Source organism: Theropithecus gelada, chromosome 8, assembly GCF_003255815.1.
Source record: "Theropithecus gelada isolate Dixy chromosome 8, Tgel_1.0, whole genome shotgun sequence".
In the NCBI taxonomy this organism is placed as follows: Eukaryota; Metazoa; Chordata; class Mammalia; order Primates; family Cercopithecidae; genus Theropithecus; species Theropithecus gelada.
This window is the reverse complement of record NC_037676.1, coordinates 106,070,044-106,097,002: the sequence shown is the minus strand read 5'-3', so window position 1 is coordinate 106,097,002 and position 26,959 is coordinate 106,070,044. Positions and strand designations below refer to the sequence as shown.

At 34.2% G+C, this 26,959-nt stretch overlaps 1 protein-coding gene and 1 pseudogene across 34 annotated transcripts in view; both read right to left on the bottom strand.

Moving 5' to 3' along the window:
• The window catches only part of RIMS2 (regulating synaptic membrane exocytosis 2), a 728,068-nt gene that overhangs the window by 411,688 nt on the left and 289,421 nt on the right, over window positions 1-26,959 (bottom strand). For 14 of the 34 annotated variants that reach the window (XM_025395378.1, XM_025395381.1, XM_025395375.1 and 11 more), the window contains exon 1: window positions 25,963-26,404. The exons of 19 other annotated variants lie outside the window; for them this stretch is intronic. In XM_025395378.1, coding sequence (XP_025251163.1) covers window positions 25,963-26,084 — 122 coding nt within the window. In that variant the 5' untranslated portion in view covers window positions 26,085-26,404. Of the gene's footprint in view, window positions 1-25,962; window positions 26,625-26,959 lie in introns of those variants that run through there. One more of the 34 variants, XM_025395361.1, reaches the window with a different exon arrangement.
• Window positions 7,017-7,114, bottom strand: LOC112630925 (annotated as a pseudogene).

Sequence of the window (26,959 nt, the reverse complement as noted above, 5' to 3'; positions counted from 1 at the left end):
AAAAAGAGAAGCGTTAGGGAAGGTAACTTATATAAAACTTTAAAATGTGACATTACATTTCCTTACAGACAACTCACAGCAAACTAGGAATACATAAAATCAACATTGCCATAACTCACAAGAAACAGACTATGGGACCAGGTATAAGCTTAACAAAAGATGAAACTGAATACAAAAACCTCATGACTAGGGATAAACCACTGAATGTGGCTTATCCTATAGGTTATTAGAATTTATGTTCAGAAAGGGGTTCTTGTTTAATAAATGCAGAGCTACAAAGAAATACGAAAGCTAAAAATTCCATATATGATTATATATGACAAATGAATGGAAATATGAAAGAAAATCAGAGTATAAAATAATATGGCCCTCCATATTATTAAAAGCAAAGTTCTTCAAAGAAATTGCTGCCTCCTCATATTTACAGCAGAAAGCTTATGTCCATATGAAGATTTATAAGTAAATATTCACAGCAACTTTAACACCAAAAATGTAGAAAAAACCAAGGTGCCCATCAACAGGTGAACAGTTATACAAATTCTGGTATATCTATATAAGGGAATACCAATGCTCAGTAATGGATTTAAAAATAAATGAAAAATAAATTATTTATACACATAATAACATGGATGAATCTCAAACTCATCACACTAAGTGAAAGCTGTCAGATTTTTAAGAGTACATAATATAATTTTATTTACATAAAACTCATACTAACATAGGACAGAAAGCACATCAGTGGCTACTCAGGGATAGAGCAGAGCAGAGATGGATAGGAAGCAGGAATTATCAAGGGGTTAAACAAGAAACTTTTAGCAGTTGTATTGATGCTATATTATCTTAACTATGGTGATGTTTCCACAGGTGAATACTTGTGTATATTTGTGTATTTTACATATGTTCAGTTTATTGCATATCAATTATACTTCAATAAGCTATTTTAAAAATCCAGGTCTCTCTCCAACTTCAAATTTCATGCTCTACATTTAAATGATATCCTACCTCTTTAATATGAAGCTAAGTGATCAACAAAATTGCATGGAAAGATGCTCAACAAATAATAAATCTATTTCCTCTTCCCCATTCTTGTCTCAAGAGAAGAATCTGCCATAGTGAGGTATTAATCGGAATCCATGTTGGCATTTGGGATTAAGACCTGTGGACTTCATGATCTTCCTATTCTATTCAAGTATGAACTACCCCAAAAAACTAGAGATGTTGTCTTAGGCTGTTGCTCTTCCCAACCTTTACCCCACATATGCTAAGTTCCTACAGTGTGGGAACTTTCAAGCCCTTTTTCTTATACCTAGCAAAAAGCATATTTGACATGTATCTGGCTATGAAAAACTACATAATTTTAAGTCAGAGCACCTGGGTTTGGGTCCTAGTTTCTGCCAGTTGTGAAATCATGGGCATATTACTTACTTATCTAAACATAATTTCTAAAACCTGTAAAATGATGACAGTATACTAATACTACATGATTTAGAGAGTCATAGTAATGATTATCTAAGATAAGTGAAAGTACTGATTAATTGTAAGGCATCAAAATATTAGTAAGCATTACAATTGTTTTAAAATAATTTTCACTAGTAATAACAGGTAGGGATAGTAGTAATTAAGGTGGCAATTTCCTAATAATGAAAGAATTATAGATCATTTCTCCATATCTTCTGCTTTTCCTACCACATTGGCTACAGAAATCAAGTATACCCATAAAAAAGGAGAATGGTACAAAGTGTTATAAAAAAGTGATGTACAAGCAAGAGATTTTGGATGTGTAAAAAGTGTTTTTAAAAAGGATCTTTGACTATTCTCCACAAAACTTGCTTAAAATTGAAGTGATTGTAGGTTTAACTTTCACAAGCAACAATAAAATTGTATAATTTTGAGAATAAGATAAGATTTTGTTTTGTTAAAAAACAAAGACTTGACAGAAATAAGGAAACTAAGAAAACTTATTTTTCCACAAAAAAAATTAAAAAATAATCTTGAAGCTAGAAGTTTACTCTATTAGGAGCTGGAAAATGCTGAAATGCTGAAGTATGTTGAAAAGCATTTTAAAATGCAACGAAGTCAATAAAGTAATATTCTCCTTAAAAATTGAATATTTTTACTGAGTGGCAAACAGAAAGAATAGCTAAGGTAGAAGAAAAAGGTAATAGGGAGAAGCAGAAACAAAAGACAGATAATTTCAGTAATATGAAAGAAAAAGACTAGAGAATAACCTCTCATTCCCTCTGTCTCTTCTTAACCAAAAAGCACTGAAAAATGTTCAAAGAAAATAAAAAGTGAAGGTATTTGCAGGTTTACCATTTTTAGGAAAAAATAAATTTATAAAAACTACAAAGAAAAGTTACTAACAAAGTGGCTTTATTTCTATATGATGACTTTCAGAGCCAATGGCATTATCAAAGAAGAGGAGTGAGCTTGAGATATAACTTAGAAAGATTTTTTTAAAAGAGAGGATTTGAAAACTAAGACCAAATACAGTTCAAGAAAAGAATCATAACCAATCTTCAAGACTGATGAACCATATCTGGGACTGACAGTTCAGTTTGAGTACAGCTGAAGTGAATCTCTTAAAACCTTTAATGAAATATGGAAATAGAAGAAAACTAAACTGACTACAATATTTTCCTCTTTTCAAAATACAAGGTACTAGAAGCTGCTAAGCACACTAAAAATACAGCACATTTCTCACAGATATTACCTTATAAAAACTGGTGAAAGTAATTAAAGACACACAAACAAGGATGTCTTAAAAGGAAAATGTATTAGTCCATTTTCACGCTGCTGATAAAGACATACCTGAGACTGGGCAGTTTACAAAGGAAAGAGGTTTAATGGAGAACTCACAGTTCCACGTGGCTAGGGAAGCCTCACAATCGTGGCGGAAGGTAAGGAGGAGCAAGTCACATTTTATGTGAATGGCAGCAGGCAAATAAAGCTTGTGCAGGGAAACTCCCCTTTTTAAATTCACCAGATCTCGTGAGACTTATTTGCTATCATGAGAACAGCATGGGAAAGACCTGCCCCCATAATTCAATTGCTCCTACTGGGTCCCTCCCACAACACGTGGGAATTCAAGATGAGATCTGGGTGGGGATACAGCCAAACCATAGCAGAAAGAAAATTCAAATCATGCCACAAAAAAGTTATTTTAATTACAACAATCATAAATTTTTATAAGATTCTGAAAGATTATATAAAAGACAAATAATTATTAATAGACATGCCATAGTATCATGTGGTAAAATTCATTCCTATAAGAGAAATAATAAGGTAGTTTTCACCATAGTTATGATAAAGTATTATAGATGGGCAATATGCACTACTCTATTATAGTGTGACTTCAAAAGAATAATCACTTCACTCCCTAAAAAACTTTGAAGAAAACCATTAATTCAAAGAGCATATATGCCTAGGAATAAGAGGAATATGAGGGAAAAGTCTCAAACAGACACATTCTCAAAAAACATAATCAATATCCTTCCTTTAAAAGTTACTGAAAGCATTCACTGTCTGCTGAAAAAAAATTACATTTAAGAAATCAAGAACAGACAGGCACAGTGGTGCACGCCTGGAGTGCATAATATGCCTGGAGTGTATATTAGCAAGGCTGAGGCAGGGCGATTGCTTGAACTCAGGAGTTCAAAATTCAACCAGGGCAAGATGGCAACACCCTGTCTGTTTAAAACCAAAAAGAAATCACAAACAATGAAATTGTTGGAGTTAATAACTAGAGAAAGCAGGCACAGAAACAGCAGCACTAAATTCTCATGAAAATATATCGATTTATCCTTGATTAATAATTAAATGATCTTGTGGGCTGAATTGTATCTACTCAAAATTCATGTTGAAGCTCTAACTCCCAGTATCTCAGAATCTGACTGTATTTGGAGATAGGACCTTTAAAGAGGTGATTAATTAAAAGAAGACCATTGGGGTGGGTCCTAATCCAATCTAACTAGTATACTTATAAGAAGAGGAAATTTGGACAGAGACACTAAGGATTGTGTACAAGGAGGAAAGATCAGTGAAGACATAGCAGGAAGGCAGCTATCTGCAAGATTAAGGAGCTAGGCTTCAGAAGAAACCAAACCTCCTCCTAACACCTTGATCTTGGACTTCTAGAATCCAAAACTGTGAGAAATAAATTCCTGTTGTTTAAGCCACCCAGTTTATGGTACACTTTGTTGTGGCAGCCCTAGCAGACTAATACAGATGAGTAAATATTTAAATTTTTTAAAAAACTTCTATAACAACCAATGAAATTACAAATAGGACAATATGAAAGCAATCAATGACAATGATGAAAAGCAATTCTAGGTGTTCATGGTAGAAACATAATTACCTTTTGGGAAAGCAATTAGACAGTAAGTCTTAGAAAAGTTGATACATTTTGACACAGTAATTAAACATCAAGAAATCTTTCAGAGTGAAATCCTGAATAAAAGAAAAGGCTTAATCAGTAAGAAGCAGTAATAATTGATAATAATTAATTTATTATAAGTTATTATTTAATTAGTGTTTGTTATTTGCGAGGCCATCTTCTAAATCTTCATAAAATCATTCCCACATTTTTTATTTTTAGTTATATTTAAAATTATAAAGCCCAAAGCAATTGCTGTTAACATTTTGCTACAGTTTCTTTAGAGTTTCTTTAATTCTTCTTTCTATGCCTTTTTATTTCTTATATGTAAAACAAAAACAAAAAGTATAACTGTATTTTTTTCACTTAATATGGATGAAGGCAGTCAAAAAGCATTATTCTAATATCAAATAACTGAAATTATAAAAGCAGCCAATAGAAAACTAGGGTTTTGCTTTATGTGCCAGATTTTATGAACATACCTAAAATGAGGTTAAGCTCTATTCTTCTGATTACCATAATCTCATACATATTTGGTTGCTTTTGTTTCTTTTTCACTTCAATTATAGTTGCACTAGAAGTAGACTTAGTGCTGAATAAGTGTAAGACATAAAGCTATCTATTTCCTTCTTTCTTTTTTTTTTTTTTTTGAGACAGAGTCTCGCTTTGTCACCCAAGCTGCAGTGCAGAGGCGCGATCTCAGCTCACTGCAACCTCTGCCTCCCGGGTTCTAGCAATTCTCCTGCCTCAGCCTCCCAAGTAGCTGGGATTACAGGTGTGTGCCATCACACCCGGCTAATTTTTGTGTTTTTAGTAGAGACAGGGTTTCGTCATGTTGGCCAGGCTGGTCGATGTAAAGCTATTTCTTAATGGCAATCCTCAATTGTCTACAGATGTGTAGCCAAGGGTAACCACAAACAGGATTCAAGCAAAATAGGTAGAAGCAGTTTGAGAGTTTCAAACAGATGCCAAGAGACTTCTGATACATCAGAACCATCTGTAAGATTTTACGGAGTAAAATGTCTAGCTGATTGAGTTAACAAGGCTCACCTGCATTTCTGGAGCTACATGTAGATTGGACAGTACTATCAGGCTGTGAAGATTGAAATTCTTACGATGATTCACCTGGTTGTACTCTGTTACTGATAACGGTCATTTACACCAAGACAGAAAATCATCAAGTCTAGATTTTTCGATGTTTAATAAAAAAGATGTAAAAAGAGATATTTATAAAGTAATATTATGTATGAGAGAAAGTAGGGAAACATTCTTCTGAGCTAGTAAGAAAAAAAAGCAGCAATTTCAGATCTTGAAATACATTTTAGAGACTTGGCATTTATTATTTCTGGATATAAAAGTCAAAAAGGAATTAATTTCCTGATAAAAATGTATGGAGAGGGAGGACACATGACACTAATTAATTGGCAATAAATAAATAATTCCTTAACAACAGCATTAAGGACCTAGATGAGCTCAGAGAGCCTAATTCGTTTTCACTACAGCAATAGTTTTCTCTGGCAATACTTAGCAATCTGGAGACTTTATCAATGAAAATACCCTGTGCTCTTTAAGTCCTGCTCTGTAAACTACACCTAGCATTCCTGCCTGTTTCAAAGCTCTTCCTTCACTGATGCAGGAAGGTTTTATACATTGTTTTGGTATTTTAAAAAAAGGAAAAGAAAGAAATTTCTGAGTAAGTTCACTTCAGATACACTTATTTTATAATTTTATTTTTGTCAAAATAACAAGTGTACCTTCCAGCAGCTGCCTGGTTTAAATTTTCCAACTTTTTAATTAAGGTTTTGCTCTTGAACCATTTCATTCCCACAGTATACAGCGAATACACTGAACTGTCATTGCCTTAAAACTAACTGGAAAATACCTCAGTATTATTTCCTAAAGTTAACATATGAACGAAAAGTATCCACGAGAAGTTCCTACATATGTGCAACAGAAAACATGCACAAAAATGTTCACAGCAGCACTTTTACAGTGCCAAAAGCATGGAAACAACCCCAACAATCTCTCTGTGGGAGAGTGGATTAAAAACTGTGATACACTCAAACTCTAAAATATTATAAAGCAGTCAAAATAAATGAATTACCACAACCCACAACAATATGAATGCAATGTAAAATTAGTGGGAAAAATAGAAAAATGCCTTTTTATAAAGATGAAATAACCAATGATTTTTAGAAATACATATAAGAAACCTGTATAAGAGAAAAAACAGGAATGATGAACTTGGGGCTGAATATCATGATAGCCACAAACTGAAGGAGTCAAGGAAATGATTGCCAAGGTTCTAGCTCTTGCTTGATAGGGTAGTTTCACGGATGTTTATTACATTATGAAATAATTAACAGGTTCCCGAGTAGCTAGTATTAGGTTTGTCTTCTGTTTATAAACAACTGTAAAACTGGGCAGAATATGAAACAATCACTTTAATGTGTTGGACAAGACAGAACATAAGGCTAAGATTCTTAAGAAAGCGGTAAGCTTCACATTAGCTTTCCACCTGGAAACAATCTTCCAACTGTAGTATTAGGAACTGGAGTCCAAGCAGAAAGTATTGGTTTCACAGAGCATAAGAAGCACAGTCTGGTGTTAAAAATAGAGATTAAAATTCAGGCTTGTTAAGACAGCTAGAATTTTGTTTTTGTTTTTGTTTTGCTCTACACATTCATAGAAACTTCTTTAGTAATGAACTGTAGAAATAATCCCTGAAAGTATGGTCTTGGCAGCTAGAATTTTTGATGCAAAGTACTAGGACAAAAGAGAGCTAAGTGAAAAAGCTCCAGAAATAGGAATAGAAGTTTTGCTCTTGTTCCTGCCCAGACTCTAAGCAGTACATATGCAGGCTATCTGGAGCCTGGCAGACTGCACCTGCTGAGGGCTGAACGTTGAAGAGAAATTTCAGAAGTCACACCCTACTATAAAACTCTCTGATCAAGCAAGCTTGGAGAGATATTTGTGAAAAATTCCGGGGCATTCAGTTGAGGCCTCACAAAGGCCACGCATTAAGAGTAAAAAAACCATACCCTAGAAGTAAGGGCTGTGCCCTATGACAAAGAAAAAAAAAAAAAAAAAAAAGAGGACTCTCCAAATAAAGCCTAAAACCAAACTTTGACAAGATTAAGGTGATCCTCCTTAATTTAACTGCCTGACACAATCAAAATTAGCATCCTCAAGATGAAAACATAACATAAAAATTCTATAATACATCATTTAGGTGTTTACCCTACAAGACTATGTTACAAGACATCCAAGGAAGCAAGAAAATTAATCTATAACCATGAGAACACAGAGTCAATAGAAGCATTAGAAACAGTCCTACAGATGACCAGAATATTGCAACTAGCAGAGAGAAGCTTTAAAATAACACAATGAATATGTAAAAGGATTTCGTGGAAAAGTGGATAAAGTAGGAAAACAGATGGGGAATTTCAGCAGATTAATAGGAACTTTAAAAAATGACAATTCTAGAAGCGAAACATGCAATAATAGAAGTGTAGAATACACTGCACATGATTAACAGTAGAATGAAATAAAATCAAAGGTAACCTACACCTTCTGCCTATCCAAAATATATGTAACTTTTGAGAAGTAATAGAATGGTGGACACTCTGACATTATTATATAATAGAGTGAGAGATGTTGAGATTGACATCTGTGTTCTCACAAATCACATGATGAAAACAAAAGCTACCTAATAGTTTAGTCTTGTTGAAACCAATATGGATAATAAATTATGCTAAGAGGCAGGAAATATTACTTTAAAATTGAGACTATTTTCTTTGGCTTCTCCTTTTGCTATAATGCTGTAGGGTCATGTGCCTCAGGAAAACAGCTGTATTAATTCTAAATCACAATTTCTAATGACTTTTGCTTACATGTAGTTTAAACCTTGCTAGCAGAAAAGGAAGTGAGAAGGATTTCAAGCAGGTGAAGGATCTGATATGCTATTGCTGGCTTTGAAAATAGAGGGAACAAGGCCTGGCACAGTGGCTTATGCCTGTAATGTCAGCACTCTGGAAGGTGGAGGTGGGTGGATCTCTTGAGCTCAGCAGTTTGAGACCAGCCTGGGCAACATGGTGAAACCCCATTTCTACAAAAAATACAAAAATTAGCCAGGCATGATGGCTTGTACCTATAGTCCCAGCTATTTGGGGGCCTGAGGCGGTAGAATCACTTGAGCCAGGGAGGTCAAAGCTGCAGTAAGTGGAGATACTGCCACTGCACTCCAGCCTGGCCAGATCATGGGAGGGAGACACACTGTCTCAGAAAAAAGAAAGAAAGAAAAGAAAGAAAGAAAAGAAAGAAAGAAAAGAAAGAAAGAAAGAAAGAAAGAAAGAAAGAAAGAAAGAAAGAAAGAAAGAAAGAAAGAAAGAAAAGAAAAGAAAAGAAAAGAAAAGAGAAAAGAAAAGAAAAGAAAATGCGGGGCACTATGAGGCAAGTAATGTTAAGAATCCTCTAGAAGCTGAGAGCTGTCCCCAGCTAAGAGCCAGTAAGGAAACAGTTACATCAGCACATAACTGTGAAGAACTGGGTTCTGGCAGCAATCTGAATTGTTTGGAAGTACAATTCAGATAAGTGCCAATGCTAGTCCACACCTTGATTTCAACCTTGTGAGACACTAAGCAGGGAACTCAAACAAGCCCACCTGGACTTCTGACCTACAGAACTGCAAGACAGTAAACAGGTGGAGTGTTTTAAACCACCAAGCTATGGTCATTTATTAGACAACATTAGACAACTAACATATAGTGCATTTGTATTAAGTGTTTTATAAAGTAATGAATCTTCTTTGAATTAACCGTCATAAAAAACTATGTAGAGAAAATTAAAAGATTCGTGCGTTCATGAAGGTGAACAATTCCATATAATCTGTGCACTGTACAATCAAACCGTGGTACCACTTTTCATCGAAACTGCTCATCTATACATTTGTTGCAACGCCAACACTAAAAAATACAAATAAGAATGTCCTTAGTTGTGTGTGTTTCATGGGAAATATGGTAATATTTTTTAAAGCACACATTTCTCTATGTGTATTTTCATCATCAGATTTACATTTTGTGCAAATAGTTTTTATAACAAGCTGTTCAACTTCTCTAGAAAAGGTAGTGTGTCCTATTTTTATGTTCATCATGTTTTGTTCTAAAATTAAGATATAACTCAGAAAGACCCAAAAAATTATTGTAGAGAAACTTATTGCAAAAAATACATTGTGTGGCATAGGAAATTTTATTTATTTATTTATTTATTTAAAGATGGGGTCTCAGTCTGCCACTTAAGCTAAAGTGCAGTGGTGCAATCATGTCATGGCTCACTGCAGCGTTCAATTCCTAGGCTCAATGATCCTCCTGCATCAGCCTCCCAAGTAGCTGGGATGACAGGTGCACACCACCATGACTGGCTATTTTTTTTCTTTCTTTCCTTGTTTTTGTAAAGAGGGGGACCTCACAATATTGCCCAGGCTGGTCTCAAACTCCTAGCCTCAAGGATCCTGCTGCCTGGGTCTCCCAAAGGGGTGGGATTACAAACACCACGCCCAGCTGGAAAACATATTAATTTAAAAGATCAGCCACAATTTTAAATAATTATCATAAAATTCTTCAGCACACACTTTCCATTTCTTATACTGTGATGGACACCAGTTGAAGATCAATTGATCAATTAATTTCGTCTTTAACCTACTCATTCTCACTACAACCCTAAATCAAATTTCCTTTAAAAATTCCCTGTGAAAATTGTCTTTGTAATGGATGCCTACCCAGTTAGAAGGTAATGAAAAAGTACGATAGATTTTTGTCTCTTCATTTTATCTTATCAGAAGTTTTCTTTTAAAATTAGATCAGTCACATCGATCTTGCATTTTCTGTGAAGAAAGCCTTTGCATATCTTGCTCATGTTTTGTCATTAGTAACAGTCACTAGAATCTAGATGAAGTAAAGTAGTAAAGAAAGAATATTTAAATGTTATATATTCTTAGTATACTCTGATAATATAGTGATTATTTAATTAGGACATACAGTTCCAAATCAGCCACTGAACAACAGGCTAACCAATGATATTTAGAAAAGCGCAAGAAATTATAAAGAATGAAGCTGAGGATTACAGAAGAAGCTACATATATAATTCCCACCAGCAAGTATAGGATCAATACAACTTAAAATATAAAAGAACAGATTCCTTTTTTTGATAATGGCCAATCAGCTTTGCTCAAGCTAACCTTGCCAGAGATGGTAAGTAAAAATCCTGGACAAAGTATGAACACACAACTATTTGAGGCCCTCAATAACAAAAAGACAAAAAATACTGGAGAGCAATTGATTCTTGGAGGAAGAGGACACCAAGTGAATTTCTCATTTTTATGATTTTAACCAAATTCAATCAATACCTGGAGGCTAAATATATGTTAGAAAACTCAGTCTTGGCCAGGCACGGTGGCTCATGCCTGTAATCCTGGCACTTTGGGAGGTTGGGTCAGGCAGATCACAAGGTCAGGAGTTCAAGACCAGCCCGGCCAACACAGGGAAACCCTGTCTCTACTAAAAATACAAAAAATTAGCTGGGCATGGTGGCACGTGCCTGTAGTCCCAGCTACTCGGGAGGCTGAGGCAGGAGACTCTCTTGAACCCGGGAGGTGGAGGTTGCAGTGAGCCAAGATCGTGCCACTGCACTCCAGCTTGGGCAACAGAGTAAGACTCCGTCTCCAAAAAAAAAGGAAAAAGAAAACTCAGTCTTGGCCAGATGCAGTGGCTCATGCTGTAATCTGAGCACTCTGGGAAGCCGAGGTGGGCAGATCGCTTGAGTCTAGGAGTTCAAGACCTGCCTGGACAACACGGCGAGAACCTGTCTCTACAGAAAATACAAAAATTAGCTGGGCAGGATGGCGCATGCCAATAGTCCCAGCTACTCAGGAGGTTAAGGTGAGAGGATTGCTTGAGCCTGGAGCAGGAAGTGGCAGTAAGCTGAGACAGTGCCACTGCACTCCAGTCTGAGCCTACTGACTTGAAAAACCTGAGGAAGGAGTTCGAGCAAAAACAGACTGGAAAGTGAGGGAGATATGACAAAAAGAAAGTTAAAGAAAGAAAAAATAAAATTATGTGTATAAAAAACACTGCCAAAATCTCATGCATACACAAGAAGACTTCAAGGAGCTCTGCTGAGCATAGTGGTATGCCCCCTACAATCCCAGTACTTTGGGAGGCTGTGGCAGGGGGATTCCTTCAACCCAGGAGTTTGAAGCTGCAGTGAGCAATAATTGTGCCACAGCACTCCAGCCTAGGTGACAGAATGAGATCCCCATTTCTTAAAAAAAGAAAAAAGAAAAGATTTTTAATTTACAAAAAATAGAAGCTCAGATAAAATTAAAACAATTAAATTACATTTTAAGCTACTGTCATCTCAAGGGAAACAGAGTTAATAGCTAAAGCTCAAACTAACTTCTTTTAAAAATAATCAATGCTGTCTCTACAAAAAATTTTAAAAAAAAATTGGTGCACGCCTGTAGTTCCAGTTACTCAGGAAGCTGAGTATATAACAGAAGATAAAGATAAATTTTTGAAAGAAACCAAAGAAAGCAAATTAAATACAGAAAGACTATCAAGTGCCAATGACTTGTCATCATGAACCACTTACTCCTCATCAAAAATTTATGAAGGCCAGTTTAAACTACAGAAACATAAATTTAAAAATAAACAAAAAAGACTGTCAACAATAGAATTCTATTTCCACCAAAAATATTCACAAAGAATGAAGACTAAGTAAAGATTTTCTCAGGTAAAAGCAAATGGAGATGTGAATATCTGCATTTCAAGTAATACTAAAGGGTGTTCTCCAGGCTGAAGAAAAAGTCTATCAGATGGAAATCTGCATCTTCAGAAAAGAAACTTAAAATGAGGAATATGTGAATAAATGTAAAAGACTACTCATTTCTCTTGATTTGTTTAAAATATGTAAGACTGTTTAAAGCATTTCACATAAAATGGCACAATATAAACACTAAATAGATTGTGAATGATTGTAAATAGATTGTGAAAGTGCAACCAATAAGAACTAATGGCGCGGTGGCTCAAGCCTGTAATCCCAGCACTTTGGGAGGCCGAGACGGGCGGATCACAAGGTCAGGAGATCGAGACCATCCTGGCTAACACGGTGAAACCCCGTCTCTACTAAAAAATACAAAAAAATAGCCGGGCGAGGTGGCGGGCGCCTGTAGTCCCAGCTACTCGGGAGGCTGAGGCAGGAGAATGGCGTGAACCCGGGAGGCGGAGCTTGCAGTGAGCTGAGATCCGGCCACTGCACTCCAGCCTGGGCGACAGAGCGAGACTCCGTCTCAAAAAAAAAAAAAAAAAAAAAAAAAAAAGAATATATGTAGCTCGGAGGCTGAGGCAGGAGAATGGCCTGAACCTGGGAGGCGGAGCTTGCAGTGAGCCGAGATCGTGCCACTGCACTCCAGCCTGGGCGACACAGCGCGAGACTCCGTCTCAAAAAAAAAAAAAAAAAAAAAAAAAGAATATATGTAGCTAATAAGCAAATAGGTAAATAAAAAATTGCAGCCATAAAAAAAGAATGAGATCATGTCTATTGCAGGGACATGGATAAGCTGGAAGCTAATATCCTTAGCAAATTAATACAGGAACAGAAAACCAAATACTACATGTTCTCACTTAAAAGTGGGAGCTAAACGATGTGAACACATGGACACACAGAGGAGAACAACACGCACTGGGGCCTTTTGGAGGTTGGAGGGTGGAGGGTGGGAGGAGGGAGAGGATCAGAAAAAATAACTGATGGGTACTAGGCTTAACACCCAGGTGATGAAATAATCTGTACAACAAACTCCCATGACACAAGTTTACCTCTGTAACAAATCTGCACATGCACCCCTGAACTTAAAATAAAAGTTTAAAAAAATGAGTTCCACAACGTATTCATATAATTCAAAAACATGGCAGGAAGAAGCAAAAATAAAAGTGGAACAAAATCCATAAAACAAATACCTAAATTCAAATATATCAATAATTATATTAAATGTTAATGAACTAAATACTCTATGTAAAAGGCAAAAATTGTCAAAGTGGATGAAAAAAGTAAGAGTCAATTATGCTCTTAAAGTGATAAAAGATACATTTTATATTAAAGCCACAGATACACTGACAGTAAATGACTAGAAAAAGACACACTAGAGAAACAGTATGCATACATGGTTATATTAATATCAAATAAGATGTTTTTGTTTTTGGAACAAGAGCATTTTTCACTAGTGAGACAAAAAAAGGAAAAGACATAGGGTGCTGAGCTATCCTAGTGATCTCCCTGACCACCTTCAACTAAGGGTTAGACCCATGAGACAAAAACAGGACTCTGAGGCTTTTTGTGAGTACATAGATCCAGCTGAGGCTGAAACTAGTACTATCAGTTTTGTTTTGTTTTGTTTTCAGTTACGTGAACTGATAAATACTGTTTTTCCTTAAGCCATTTTTAGTTGGGTTTTCCATTTCAGCGAAAGAATAATCACTGGTCAGGACTCTACCTGAGCCTCACTTTCCTTAATGGTATAACGAAACTTGTGAGTTAATACTATTAACTACCAAAGACAAGCTTACAAAAATTAGATTTCATATCATTATGAAAGCAAAAAGCAAAGGAAGCAAAGCAAGGTGTGAAAATTCTCTGGAACTCCTCTGTGTTCAGAGTAGGCCAATTGGCTGAGGTCAGTGCTCAGTGAAGCCTAGGATCTGGCTTGGACTATTCAGAGTTACACAATTAGAAAGGACCACTGACCTTGAGTCACTCTGAGACTGGTTTTTCTCCAATGAGTGTTCCCTGACACTATGTGTTATTAGCCACGCAGAAGGAAAAGAAAAGCCCTCTTACAGGTCAAAGATGAGGCTTCTCACCGCTTTTCTCTCTACTTTGATATGTGTCTTTTAAAAAAATCATTGACTATTCATATTTGGAAGGGGGAGTAAATGCTGTAAACTAAGAATAAACATAGAACAAGTACAAAAAAACATTAATATTAATAAGACTTATACACAAACAGTAATACCAAGGAAACGAGAAACATTTCACAAAGCCTTTCCTATAATGTCAATTAATCAAGAAAACATAGGCCAGGCATGGTGGCTGATGCCTGTAATCCCAGTACTTTGGGAGGCCAAGGCAGGAGGATCACTTGAGCTCAGGAGTTCGAGACCAGACTGGGAAACACAGTGAGACCTCATCTCTATAAAAAATAAACAAAATTAGCCAGGTGTGGTGGCTTGCACCTGTAGGCCCAGCTACTCAGAAGGCTGAGGTGGGAGGATTGCTTGAGCATGGGAAGATGAGGCTGCGGTGAGTCAAGGTTGTACCACTGCACTGCAGCCTGAGCAACAGATCAAGACCCTGTCTCAAGAAAAAAAAAAAAAGAAAAGAAAACATAAATATCACAAATGTGTAGATATCCAGTAACAGAGCTTTAAGGCACATAGAGCAAAAGCTGACAGAATTAAACAGACAATCATAGTTAAAATTTTTTAACACATTTCTCTCAGCAATTGAGAGAAAAAATAGGATAAAAAGTCATTGAGACATAAGATCTGAACAACACTATTAAACATCATGACATAGTTGATATTTATAGATCACAACATCCAGCAAGTACAGAATACACATTCCTTTCAAATACATGTGGAATGTTCAAGATAGTCCTCACAGTGGGCAGTAGAACCAATACCAATAATCTTAAACTGATTGAGATTATACAGGTATGTTCTCTCTTTAGAATAAAATGTCATCATAAAAAATAGTAAGATATTTCTCTCACCAGAATAAAATATTATCATAAAAAATAATAAGATATTTTAAAATTAAATCTTTAGAAATGACCACACTTTAAAATAATTCATGAATCAGAAGAAATCATACAGTTCCACCTTCCGAAGCTTTAAAAAGAAGAGGAAATTAAATCCATAATAAGTAGAAGAAAAGGAGTAATTAAGGCAGGAACAGTAATCATTGAAATGGTAGATAAACAAGAGAGAAAAGTAACAAAATAAAAAAAAAAAAAAAAGATGATACACTCCTAGGTAAACTGATAGGCAAATGAGAGAAAGATCACACATCACAAAATAACAGTATCAGAATAAAATAAGGGTCATCACTATCAGATCCATAGATATTAACAAGATATAAGGAAATATGAAATTATAACAACAAATTAGTCAACTTAAATAAAAATAAAAATTTACTGAAAAACATAACTGACCATATTGAGAAAGATTGAACAGAAAATCTCATCAATCCTATCTTAAAGAAATCGAATTCTTTTTAAAATTTTTAGTATTTTTGTCATCATATTGTTATCATCTTTTTCTTTCCAACTTTAATTTTCAGTTTGGGGGTACATGTGCAGGTTTTTTACATGAGTAAACTTGGGGATCTGGTATATAGACTATTTCATTACCCATGTAATGAGCATAGTACCTGATAGGTAGTTTTTCCATGCTCATTCTCCTCCTATCCTCCATCCACAAGTAGACCCCAGTGTCTACTCTTCCCTTCTTTGTGTCCATGTGTATTCAAGCTTAGCTCCGATTCATAAGTGAGAACATGCAGTATTTGGTTTTGTGTTCCCACATTAAATTGGTTAGGATAATGGCCTCCAACTCGATCTATGTTGCTGCAAAGGACATAATCTCATGCTTTTTATGGTTGTATAATATTCCACGATGTATACGTATATTTTCTTCATCGAGTCTATTATTGATGGACATCTGAATTGATTCTATGCTTTTTCTATTGCGAATAGTGCTGCAATTAACATATGCATGCATGTGCCTTTATGGTAGAACAATTATATTCCTTTGGGTATATACCCAGTAATGGGATTGCTGAGTTGAGAAATCTCCAAACTGCTTTCCACAGTGACTCAACAAATTTATGTTCCCAACAACAGTGTATAAACATTCTCTTTTCTCCACAACCTTGCCAGCATCTGTTATTTTGACTTTTTAATAACAGCCATTCTGACTGGTGTAGATGGTATCTCATGCTGGTTTCTGATTTGCATTTCTCTAATGATTAGAGCTGTTTAACATTTTTTAAACTATCAACAGTATTTTGCACAAAATTAGCCAAAAAAAAAAAAAAACACCACGATTCTTAAATTCACATAGAACCAAAAAAGAGCCCAAATAGCCAAAGCAATCCTTAGCAAAAAGAACAAAGCTAGAGGCATCATCACACTATCCAACTTCAAACTATACTACAAGACTACATTAAACCAAACAACATGGTACTGGTACAAAAACAAATATAAAGTCCAACAGAACAGATTACAGAACCCACAGATAAAGCCACACAACTACAACCATCTGATCTTCAACAAAGTTGACAAAAAAAGCAATGGGGAAAGGGGACTCCATATTCAATAAATAGTGCTGATATAACTGGCTAGCCATATGCAGAAGATTGAATCTGGACCCCTTCCTTTCACCACCTACAAAAATCAACTTAACATGGATTAAAGACATAAATGTAAAACCCAAAACTTAAAAACAAACAAACAAACAAACAAACAAAAAAACAGAAAATACCATTCTGGACTAGGACCTGGCAAAAATTTCATGACATAAAGGCTCCAAAAGCAATTGCAACTGAACCAAAAATTGACAAGTGGGAACTAATTAAACTAGAGAGCCTCTGCACAGCAAAAGAAATTATCAACAGACACCTACAGAATGGGAGAAAATATTTGTAAACTATGCATTTGACAAAGGTCTAATATCCAGAATCTATAAGGAACTTAAACAAATTAACATGCAAATACCCAAAACTCCATTAAAACATAGGCAAAGCACATGAGCAGACACATCTCAAAAGAAGACATACATGCAGCCAAAAAAATTGAATACTTTATCAAAATTTTCACATACAGAAAACTTTATGTCCAGATGGTTTTGCTGGTGAATTCTATCAAATATTTAAGGAATAAATAACACCAATCTTGATACCAACTGTTCATCCAGTAGAGAAAAAGCAAATGCCAAACTCATTTCATGAGATCAAAATAACCCCAATGCCCAAACCTGTCATGGACATTTCAACTTAAGAAAACGAAAATCTCTCATGAACATAGATGCAAAAAAAACCTATGAAAATCACAGAAAATCTACACCAGCAATATATAACATGGAAAATATCCCATGAGGTGGTATTTAACCCAGAAATGCAAAGTTGGTTTAATATTCAAAAACTAAACTTATACAATTAGCATTATTATGGAATCAGGAATAAGAATTATATAATAATTTCAGTTACTGAAGACAAAGCACTTCACAAAATGCACACCCTTTTTTTTTTTTTTTTTTTTTTTTTTGAGATGGAGTCTCACTCTGTCACCCAGGCTGGAGTGCAGTGGCACGATTCTTAAAAATTCTTTTTAAGAATTTAAGTAGCACGATCTCGGCTCACTGCAACCTCCGCCTCCTGGGTTCAAGTGATTCTCCTGCCTCAGTCTCCTGAGTAGCTGGGATTACAGGCACACACCACCATGCCCGGCTAATTTTTGTATTTTTAGTAGAGACGGGGTTTCACCATATTGGTCAGGCTGGACTCGAACTCCTGACCTCTCGATCTGCCTGCCTCAGCCTCTCAAAGTGTTGGGATCACAGGCGTGAGTCACTGCACCTGGCCCATTTGTGATTTTTTAAAAAAAACTATTATTTAACAAAGAGACTCTCACAACTTCTGTTTGACATTATACTGTTGGTTCTATGCATTATAATAAGGCAATAAAAAGAAATAAAACGCATAAATACTGGAAAAGAAATAAAACTGTCTCTGCAAATGACATGATTGTTTACAAGGAATAGCATAACAAATCTACAAAGCAACTATTAGAACTAGTAAGTGAATTTGAAAAAGTTAAAAGATAAAAGGTTAATATTAAAAATAAGTTAGATTTTAATATACTAGCATCAAACAACTGGATATTGAAATTTTAAAAAGAATTCCATTTATAATGAGATAAAAAACTTAAAATATGGAAATTATCACAAAGTCATACAAGATCTCTACTCTAAAAACTATGAAACATTGTTTGGATAAATTTAAGGAGACCTAAATAAATGAAGAGATACAACACTGGAAGACTCAATGTTAAGATGTTATTTCTCTCCAAATCAATCTACAAAAATACATTGCAATCCGAGATTTAATCCCAGCAAACTTCTCAAATCAAAATTAACAAAGTGATTATAAAAAATATATGAGGCTGGGCATAGTGGCTCATGCCTGTAATCCCAGTGCTTCCGGAAGCCACGGCAGAAGTATAGCAGATAGCCTGAAGCCAGGAGTTCCAGAATATCCTGGGCAATATAGCAAGACAAAAAAAAAAAGTTTTGTCTCTACAAAACTCTACAAAAATAATTCTAGCTCCTGGGAGGCTGAGGAAGAAGGATCACTTGAGTCCAGGAGTTGGAGGCTGCAGTGAGCTATGATCACACCACTGGGTGACAGAGACCTTATCTCAAATATATATATATTTGAAATATATATATGCAGAAGACCTGGACTATCTAACCTATTGGACAAAAAGAACAAAGGTGGAGGATTAACACTGCCTGACATCAAGATTACAAAAAGTAAGACTGGCGTATTGCATAGATCAGAAATAGAACCATGCTTATACAACTATTCAATTTTCTACAAATGTGACAAATCCATCCAATGAGGAATAGAAACCTTTAAGCCTTTTCAGCAAATGGTAATGAAATAACTGGATATCCATCCAGAAAAAATATTAATCTTGACCCCTACCTCACACTATATGCACAAAAATTAATTTATGATGGATCATATATGTTAACCAAAAAGCTAAAACTCAAGCTTCTGGAAGATATAGAGAAAGATAGTTTCCTGACTTAGGGGTTAACAAGAATTTTTAGAGAGCAAACAGAAAATAAAAACCACAATGGAAGACAATTACTAAATCACATTTTATCGGAACTAAAACTTCTGCTCATCAAAAGGCATTGTTAAGAAAATAAACAGGCAAACCACAGAATGGGAGAAAACATACATTATATATATACATTCACTTACTAGTGAATTTAATAAAAACACAGCCTAATTTTTAAAATATTGGACACTTTTCAAAGGAGGATACACAAATAGCCAACAACAGTATGAAAAAGTTCTTGGAGTTGTTAGTCATGAGGCAAATATAATAAAATTATCATAAGAAGATGCCACTATAAACTCACCAGAATGATAAAAATTAAAAACCTATATCACCAAATGTTGAAAAGCATATGGCATCACCAAAATCTTCAATCATTGTTGGTGGGAGTCTAAAACTTCTTTCAATAAAGAAAATACTTAAAAACTGTAGATAAGTACCATTTAAATGTGTTTTTAAAAATGATGTGGCATTATGAAACTAAACATACACCCACCCTATGATCCACAAATTTCTCTTTTAGTTATTTGCCCAAGAGAAATAAAAATAGATGACCACAAAAAGACTTACGTGAAAGTGTGGTATATTCATAAAAAGAAATACTATTCAGCAATGAAAAGGAAAAAACTACTCACACATGCCACAATTATGAATGAATGTTTTAAAACTATGCTGAGTAGGCTGGAGGCAGTGGCTTATGTCTAATCCCTGCACTTTGGGAGGCGAGGCAGGTGGATCGCCTGAGCTCAGGGTCTTGAGACCAGCCTGGGCAACATGGTGAAACCCTATCTCTACCAAAAAAAGAATTAGCTAGGCACGGTAGCACATGCCTGTGGTCCCAGCTTCTCAGGAGGCTGAAGTGGGAGGATCACTTGAGTTTGGGGGAGGTTGTCATGAGCCGAGATCACATCACACTGCACTCCAGCCTAGGTGACAGAGTGAGATCACATCAAAAAACAAAAATAAAAACAAAAAAAATAGATGAAATTATGCTGAGTAAAGTGCCTTACCAAAAAAGAGTAGCTTCTATAAAATTTGATTATGTGTAGTTTCAGAACAAGCAAAACTAATCTACACTAGTGGGGAAAAGCAGTACAACAGTTGGTTCTGGAGGCTGAGGAGAGTGGGTATTGACTGGGAAGGAGTGTAAAGAATATAACTGTGGGAATTCAGAGATTAATAAATATGTAGCCCCTAACTCAAGGAGCTCTTAGGACAGCAACTTTACCAGTAACACATAGCCAGTAAGCAGCAGACCCTAGATAGGAGCATAACTGCTATGTTCAATACTACCCAACACAAAGCTACAATGTGTAGTAGAAAACTCAGGCACAAATAAATCCTTACTTAAACGCAGCAGTTTTCCTTGTCCTTTTCCATTAACTCTATGTCTGACATTTCAAAGGACTTACAATGAAATGAAAAGTTTAAAGCCATGTAAGTAACTGTCCTGAGTTTAAGTAAGCAGCTGGACTTTAGTTTGTCCAAGAGTAAAATGACAGCAGTAGAATAAAAAAGTCTCCAAATGTGTTTCTTAGAACCAAACATGGGTCCCATGTCCCACTTTCTGTACCGGAGTTGCTCTACTTTTATCTGCTTTACATATTGAGTTAGACCTTGAAAGTGTTCTCTGCCCAAAACAGAAAGCATAGTTTAAAAAATACTAGGCAAAATAAAGAGCTCTCATATTTTAAGATACTATAATTTTTAATGTGCAATGGGTTTTTCTATTTTGTCCTATAAGAAATGTTCACACATTTTTCTAAAATACTTACAATTTCTCAAATTTGAAAGCACAACTAATATTGTGGAATTCTTTTGTTGGGGCCATGAATTTTTTGTGAGTAATTCATAGATGGATAAGAAGAAAGCCTATAGCCCACATGAAACGAATTCATTTTACTATTTAGTGAGTAGTGCCAGAATTAAAGAAGTTTACTAGTAATTATTTCTAACTTTCAAAATCCTTTATGATCACACAGAAGTTGAATATTTAAAAGTAGAGTTAACATTTACCTGTCAGTCATCACCAAAAGCAGTAGCTTTATAAAACTGTTTTCAATAAAGAAAATGCTTAAAGACTGTAGATCAGTGTCAGATTAAGGACCTATACTAATAATTGTAGTATATCGCTAAGGTCCACAGGTAAATATTCTTGTGAAAATACTAATGACACACGTATCTAAATCAAAAGCCATTTTGATTAGAAATCTAAATAGATAATTGTGTTACAAGCTTTTATGTCTATAATGAATAATGTTATAGTTATAAAAATATTTTATAATCACAATTATGTATGTTTAATAAAGTATATATATGTACATAAAATGTGTATATTAGATGACTGGGTGCTTTATAACTCGTAACACAGACTTTTCTTGCAATATGAAAAATCAGTTGTGCTGGAATCATACCAAGTCCAAACAAAGCACACTGTGTAGAGAGCACCCTGAGAACTATGAAAAGTAAGCATGTTGTTCTTTCAATGTCAAAGTAGTCATTAACGTACCATGATGAAGAATCATTATCTGTGCCAAAATTCCTGAACACGAATTACTGGTTTGATTATAAACCAAAGCAATAATAAATGCTACAGGAATAACTAAGAACTTCTGACCAAAAATAATACTAAATAAACATTTATTTAGCAAATCACATTTTACTTAAAATATTAATGTTTTAGAAAAGTGTCAATATTTCAATGGAAAAGAATCCACTTAAACTAAGTGAATTTAAGCTTTATATTGCACTTTTATAATTAGAGTAGCCCTGTAATTTACTTTCAAATCACAACACCTTTGAGAGAGAATAGTACTAATAATAATCACTGGATGACCGCAGGCATAAATTGGGAGTACTCCAGGCAAACTGGATCATATGGTTATCTTACTTGTAACTGAAAAAAAAAAAAAAAACTACAAATATTCTTCAGTCTACTAACATTTTTTCTTTTCTTACTTTTAAATATGAAAGTCTGCATATTTCATTGTACATATACGGAGAGACAGTTTTTAATATCTACTCTAAATAAATTCCAGTTCTATTATGCCCCTGTGTGGCCAGAAGGCACAGCAAATTCACTGTCACACATTCAATGGCAAAGAAATACATCTAGAGGAAAATACAGATCTCTTTATTGTATAAAAAAGATGGCTAAAAATTAGCAAATGGAAAAACTTAGAGGATGAATTTTATCACAAAAGATAGCCATCATTAGCATGTTTATTTGAATATTGCCCAAAGCAATTGATAACTCAATGCAGTGAACCATGCTAAAAAATATATCTTCTAGCATCTCAATATTTATGTTTGCTTCCAAAGACAAGCTCACAAAAATTAGATTTCATATTGAACTCAGTACTTGACTTTTTTATTAATGATAAAAGCAATTATCTTTGTGTCCTGATTAAGTAATTTCACTTGAGAGAGTTTACAATGAGAAAACTTGATAACAAAAAATTAAACTAAAGTGGCATTTCATCAAAACCTAATAAGTGAGTCAAGTGAGTTTATGCAGGATGAAGACAATTTTTTTTATAGACTTCCAGTTGTTTCATTTTAGCTGTAAAAGAACAAAGAATCCTGCTGCCTCCTTCATGCACTAAAATGGCACTCAAGAACCATACAATAAGAGAATAAGCTAAACACTTTCAGCATGAAAATAAGGTTTGTGCTGTATGGTTTGCAACAAAAAGTTAGTCTAAAATATTTTAATAATTATTACTCATAGATATATTTCATTTAATCATTAGTTAATGAATTCACTTAACAATCTATATTAATCTCCAGTTGGGGGACTTATGACACATACAGTATTATTGGTGGATTTAAAAATCTTTCCTCCTTTGACAAGTTGAACTTGGAAATTTTTCTGGAGCAGTTATTATGGAAGACTTTCATCCTTTAATGTTTTATTGCTAATATGTCATAGAAGTCAACTGCCTCACCATCTAAAATCCTAATGAAAGTTGAGTTGCAGTTTGGGAATAAGATTAGCTACCAAACAGAAGTCTTAATTTTAAAACTACTTGAAAGGGCCCCCTTTTAATAATATATTGTCTACAGATGATGCATAATACTATTCTAGTAATCCCTACTAGAAAGCAATTCAGAATAAAATATCTAATTGTCCAAATTGATGGCTATTTTTCTATCAATTTAAAGATCATAGTTAATGTCACAATACAAATACTGAATATTCCATGTCAACTACTCCAAACAATTAAATGATCACTACTCATGTACTAACAACCAACACTGTTCTTTCCAGAGGTGATAGTTATATAATTGATGCTTAAATTGATGCTTAAGAAGATCATAGAGGTCTAATTGAAAGGTCCATTATTCAGAAAAAAATTTAAATTCTTGCATATGAGATATTTTGATGACATATTCAGGTCATTCTTCTTCCATGATTTTTTTGTTCAAGAATAATTTTTTAGTCTATATCTTTACTTTCCACTTTAGTGTTAACTAAAATGTTAATACCTATGCAGGATGCATAGGCACTTATATTGTTTAAAAGAATATAAGCAGAATAAAAGGTTTAAAAGACCCTTGTATCTAAACTGAACACAAAAAATAACCAAAAAATTAAAATATGTGGAAGCATAAAATTCATATACTTATTTTTTCACTCATCATACTTGTAAAACAATAACTATTTGCAGAACTTTTGATTGATTTTAAAAGTAAATCAAGTAGCTGATCATTTATGAAGATGCATAGATGTATTTGTGATATAAGGTCACATGATTTTTAAAGACTAATAAGTTAAGGACATATAAAGGCAGAGATTTTTTCCCCTAAAGCAAGATAAATTCTTTATTGATTAATTGGTAGTTTGGGATAATTTCAAATAATAATCAATACAAGTTAAACTATATTGGTCATATAGAGAAGTATTAAAAACTTCATAGTCCAATGTTTAAGGGCAGTAGCATAAAAGTCCAGATTTTAATGACAGCTTTAAAGGCTCTTACTGAAATTAGAGGCATGCAAACAATAAAAGAAATTTGAAGCCAAAGCAAGTACACAGTGATAGGTATGCACACAATTTCCTCAAAAAATAGTTATTTTCAGATTTTTAAATTAATAATACTTACTTTAAAACCAATTCCTTACTATGCTGTTAATAGCATAATTTCTATACCTAAACCCTAATATTAATACGTTTACACACAAATTCTTAGCATTAAAAAAAAAAGATGGAATTAAAACAAGGAAAAGGTTTATAAAGGATGAGTACAAATCCTAAAACTCTGGTAGCTTCAGGACATGGAAATTTTTAGAAAGCCATACATGCTTTTTAATTTAAATATAACATAAAATAGATATTTTTTCATAAATTATAGAGACTAAAGTGATGTATTACTTTAAAAAAGGAAAAAAGCATCTTAAAATATAGATATCCAATTTAGCATATCCTAACATTTCATATACTGTTTTATGTTTTTAATTAGTCTCAAGATAAAATATAAACAAAATCCAATTCATTTATTGAATAAAACTGAATTGAGGAAAGAAAGTGAAATTTTATAAGAAATAGATATGTTATTCCATATTCAAAGTAAAGGTTGTAAATATACTTATCATCAGTAAACATTTTAAATGCCAACAAATTTTAAAAGACTTGTTTTCATTTGCTAAATTAAGATACATATTGTATAACAGGTATTTTTTTAATCTCCAAAACAAGATGCCTCACATTGTGCAGAGATACTAAAAAGAAGAGACGAGTAAAATCATTCAATATTTTATGCACTATTAGTTCCCCATCAGTTTCCAGAAGGTTTCAGTGCATTGCCATGTTCACAGAATTTCTTTCTCAGTCTTCTCCACATATATTTAGTTAAAATGGGATCTTTTTTATACTAAGTACGTAACATGGGAAATTTTCAAAAGCCAAACAACTTAAATGAGCAAAGAGCTGGGTGATAAAACTGCATTCCAAAAGCATTCTTTAATAGAATATCTTTTAGTGTAAGCCAGAGAAACCATCTGAAAGATATGTTCATAATTTAACAGCCTTCACCACAGAAAAATGATCAGGTTGAAAAAGCAATAGGAATTTATAACAAAGAATCCTGCCAAATTAGCCGACCTAATGCAAAGCATTATTCGCAGTTCCACAATATATCTTGTTTAAAAGTGATTATTGAGCTACCCTGCAGAGAGAAATGTCTTAAACCTAGAAAACATCTACCACATGTTTCACAGGAGCATGCACGATTGCTAATTCACATTTTCAACCAAATCACACATGATTATATGGCCCCATCCTTATATATGCAATGTAATCACTGCCATGATCACAAAGAAAACATCTATCTGGCATTTTTTAGTCATTTTACGTATTTAGAAAACAAAATAATGAAACAGCCTGATATCTGTATTACGTTTCAGAGGTCAAGCTAGTTAAATTTAAGATGCTTTTTCTGCTTTGAAGTAAGCTTATTTTCCTTCTTAAAATCAAATTAAGAATGCTACATAAAATCTTAAATTTACAATAAAAAGATAACACCTTTGTAATACTAGCACTTTAATACAAAACAATTTTTACAGGCACATAAGATTATTATTCTGAAAATAACAATATTAAAAGAAAATACAGTTTAGCTCTACTCACCTTGCATTGTTCAGTGTTTGTCCAAAAAGCTCATTTTGTAAGATATTTGGTGGGGATGAAAAAACCCCATGAAAATGAGATAAAACAGAATTGCAGACCTGGCGCAATGTCTCAAATTGCATTTTCTTTCTTTTTTTTCCCCCTTCTCTTATTTTTCTCTACCACCTGTCTTTAAAATCATCTATTTGCTGACACCATCAAATAAAAACATGCCAATCAAGTTCCATATTTCTCCTGAGCTCTGTAAAAACTGTGCTTAAATGAACAGAGGTTGATAGTTAATTGTACAGTCATTATTCTTCTAATTCAGTTGTAGGAGATTCAGTACCCGTGCAGCTTTCGGCTTTCTCCTGACTGTAGCAAGAATTCTAAACAGCAGTAAGCTTTTTGGGCATTCCCAGCTGAAGTGTGAAGCTGAGCTGCTTTCATGTACTCTACTCATATTTCTCTAAGCCTATTAAAAACACGCAATGAATAGATGCTGTCGTCAGGAGTTTTAGCACATCTGGCTGCCAGCAATAAAATATCAGAAGTAATAAAAATGGGGACAAGGTATCTTCTCAATGCTACCACTGGGTAAGAATAAGAGAAATCATGCATTTCCCCAACCCTTTTCTCTATTCCTGAAAAACAAATAACTCCAGCAACAGAGTATATCTCTTCAACGTGCAAGCTGCTGCAAAGGACCAGAACACTCTAAAAATAAGTGGTAGATTCTTCTCTTGATGTCATGAAGCAATGAAAATATGATCAACAATAAAGCATTTATCATCTGCATTTAAAATGCCATACTTCTAAGAGAAGTACATTTGGAAAACATGTATTTAGGTGTTTTAATTTCTCATTTAAAAATTTCTCCATGTATTTATTTTTAAGCAAAGTGGATTAATGTTGAATCTAGTTCCGTTCTAAAGGCTATATACATAGTGACTACATGGTTATTCACATAATTTATACATTATATAAATTATAAAAAATTATAGCTTATCAATTAAAA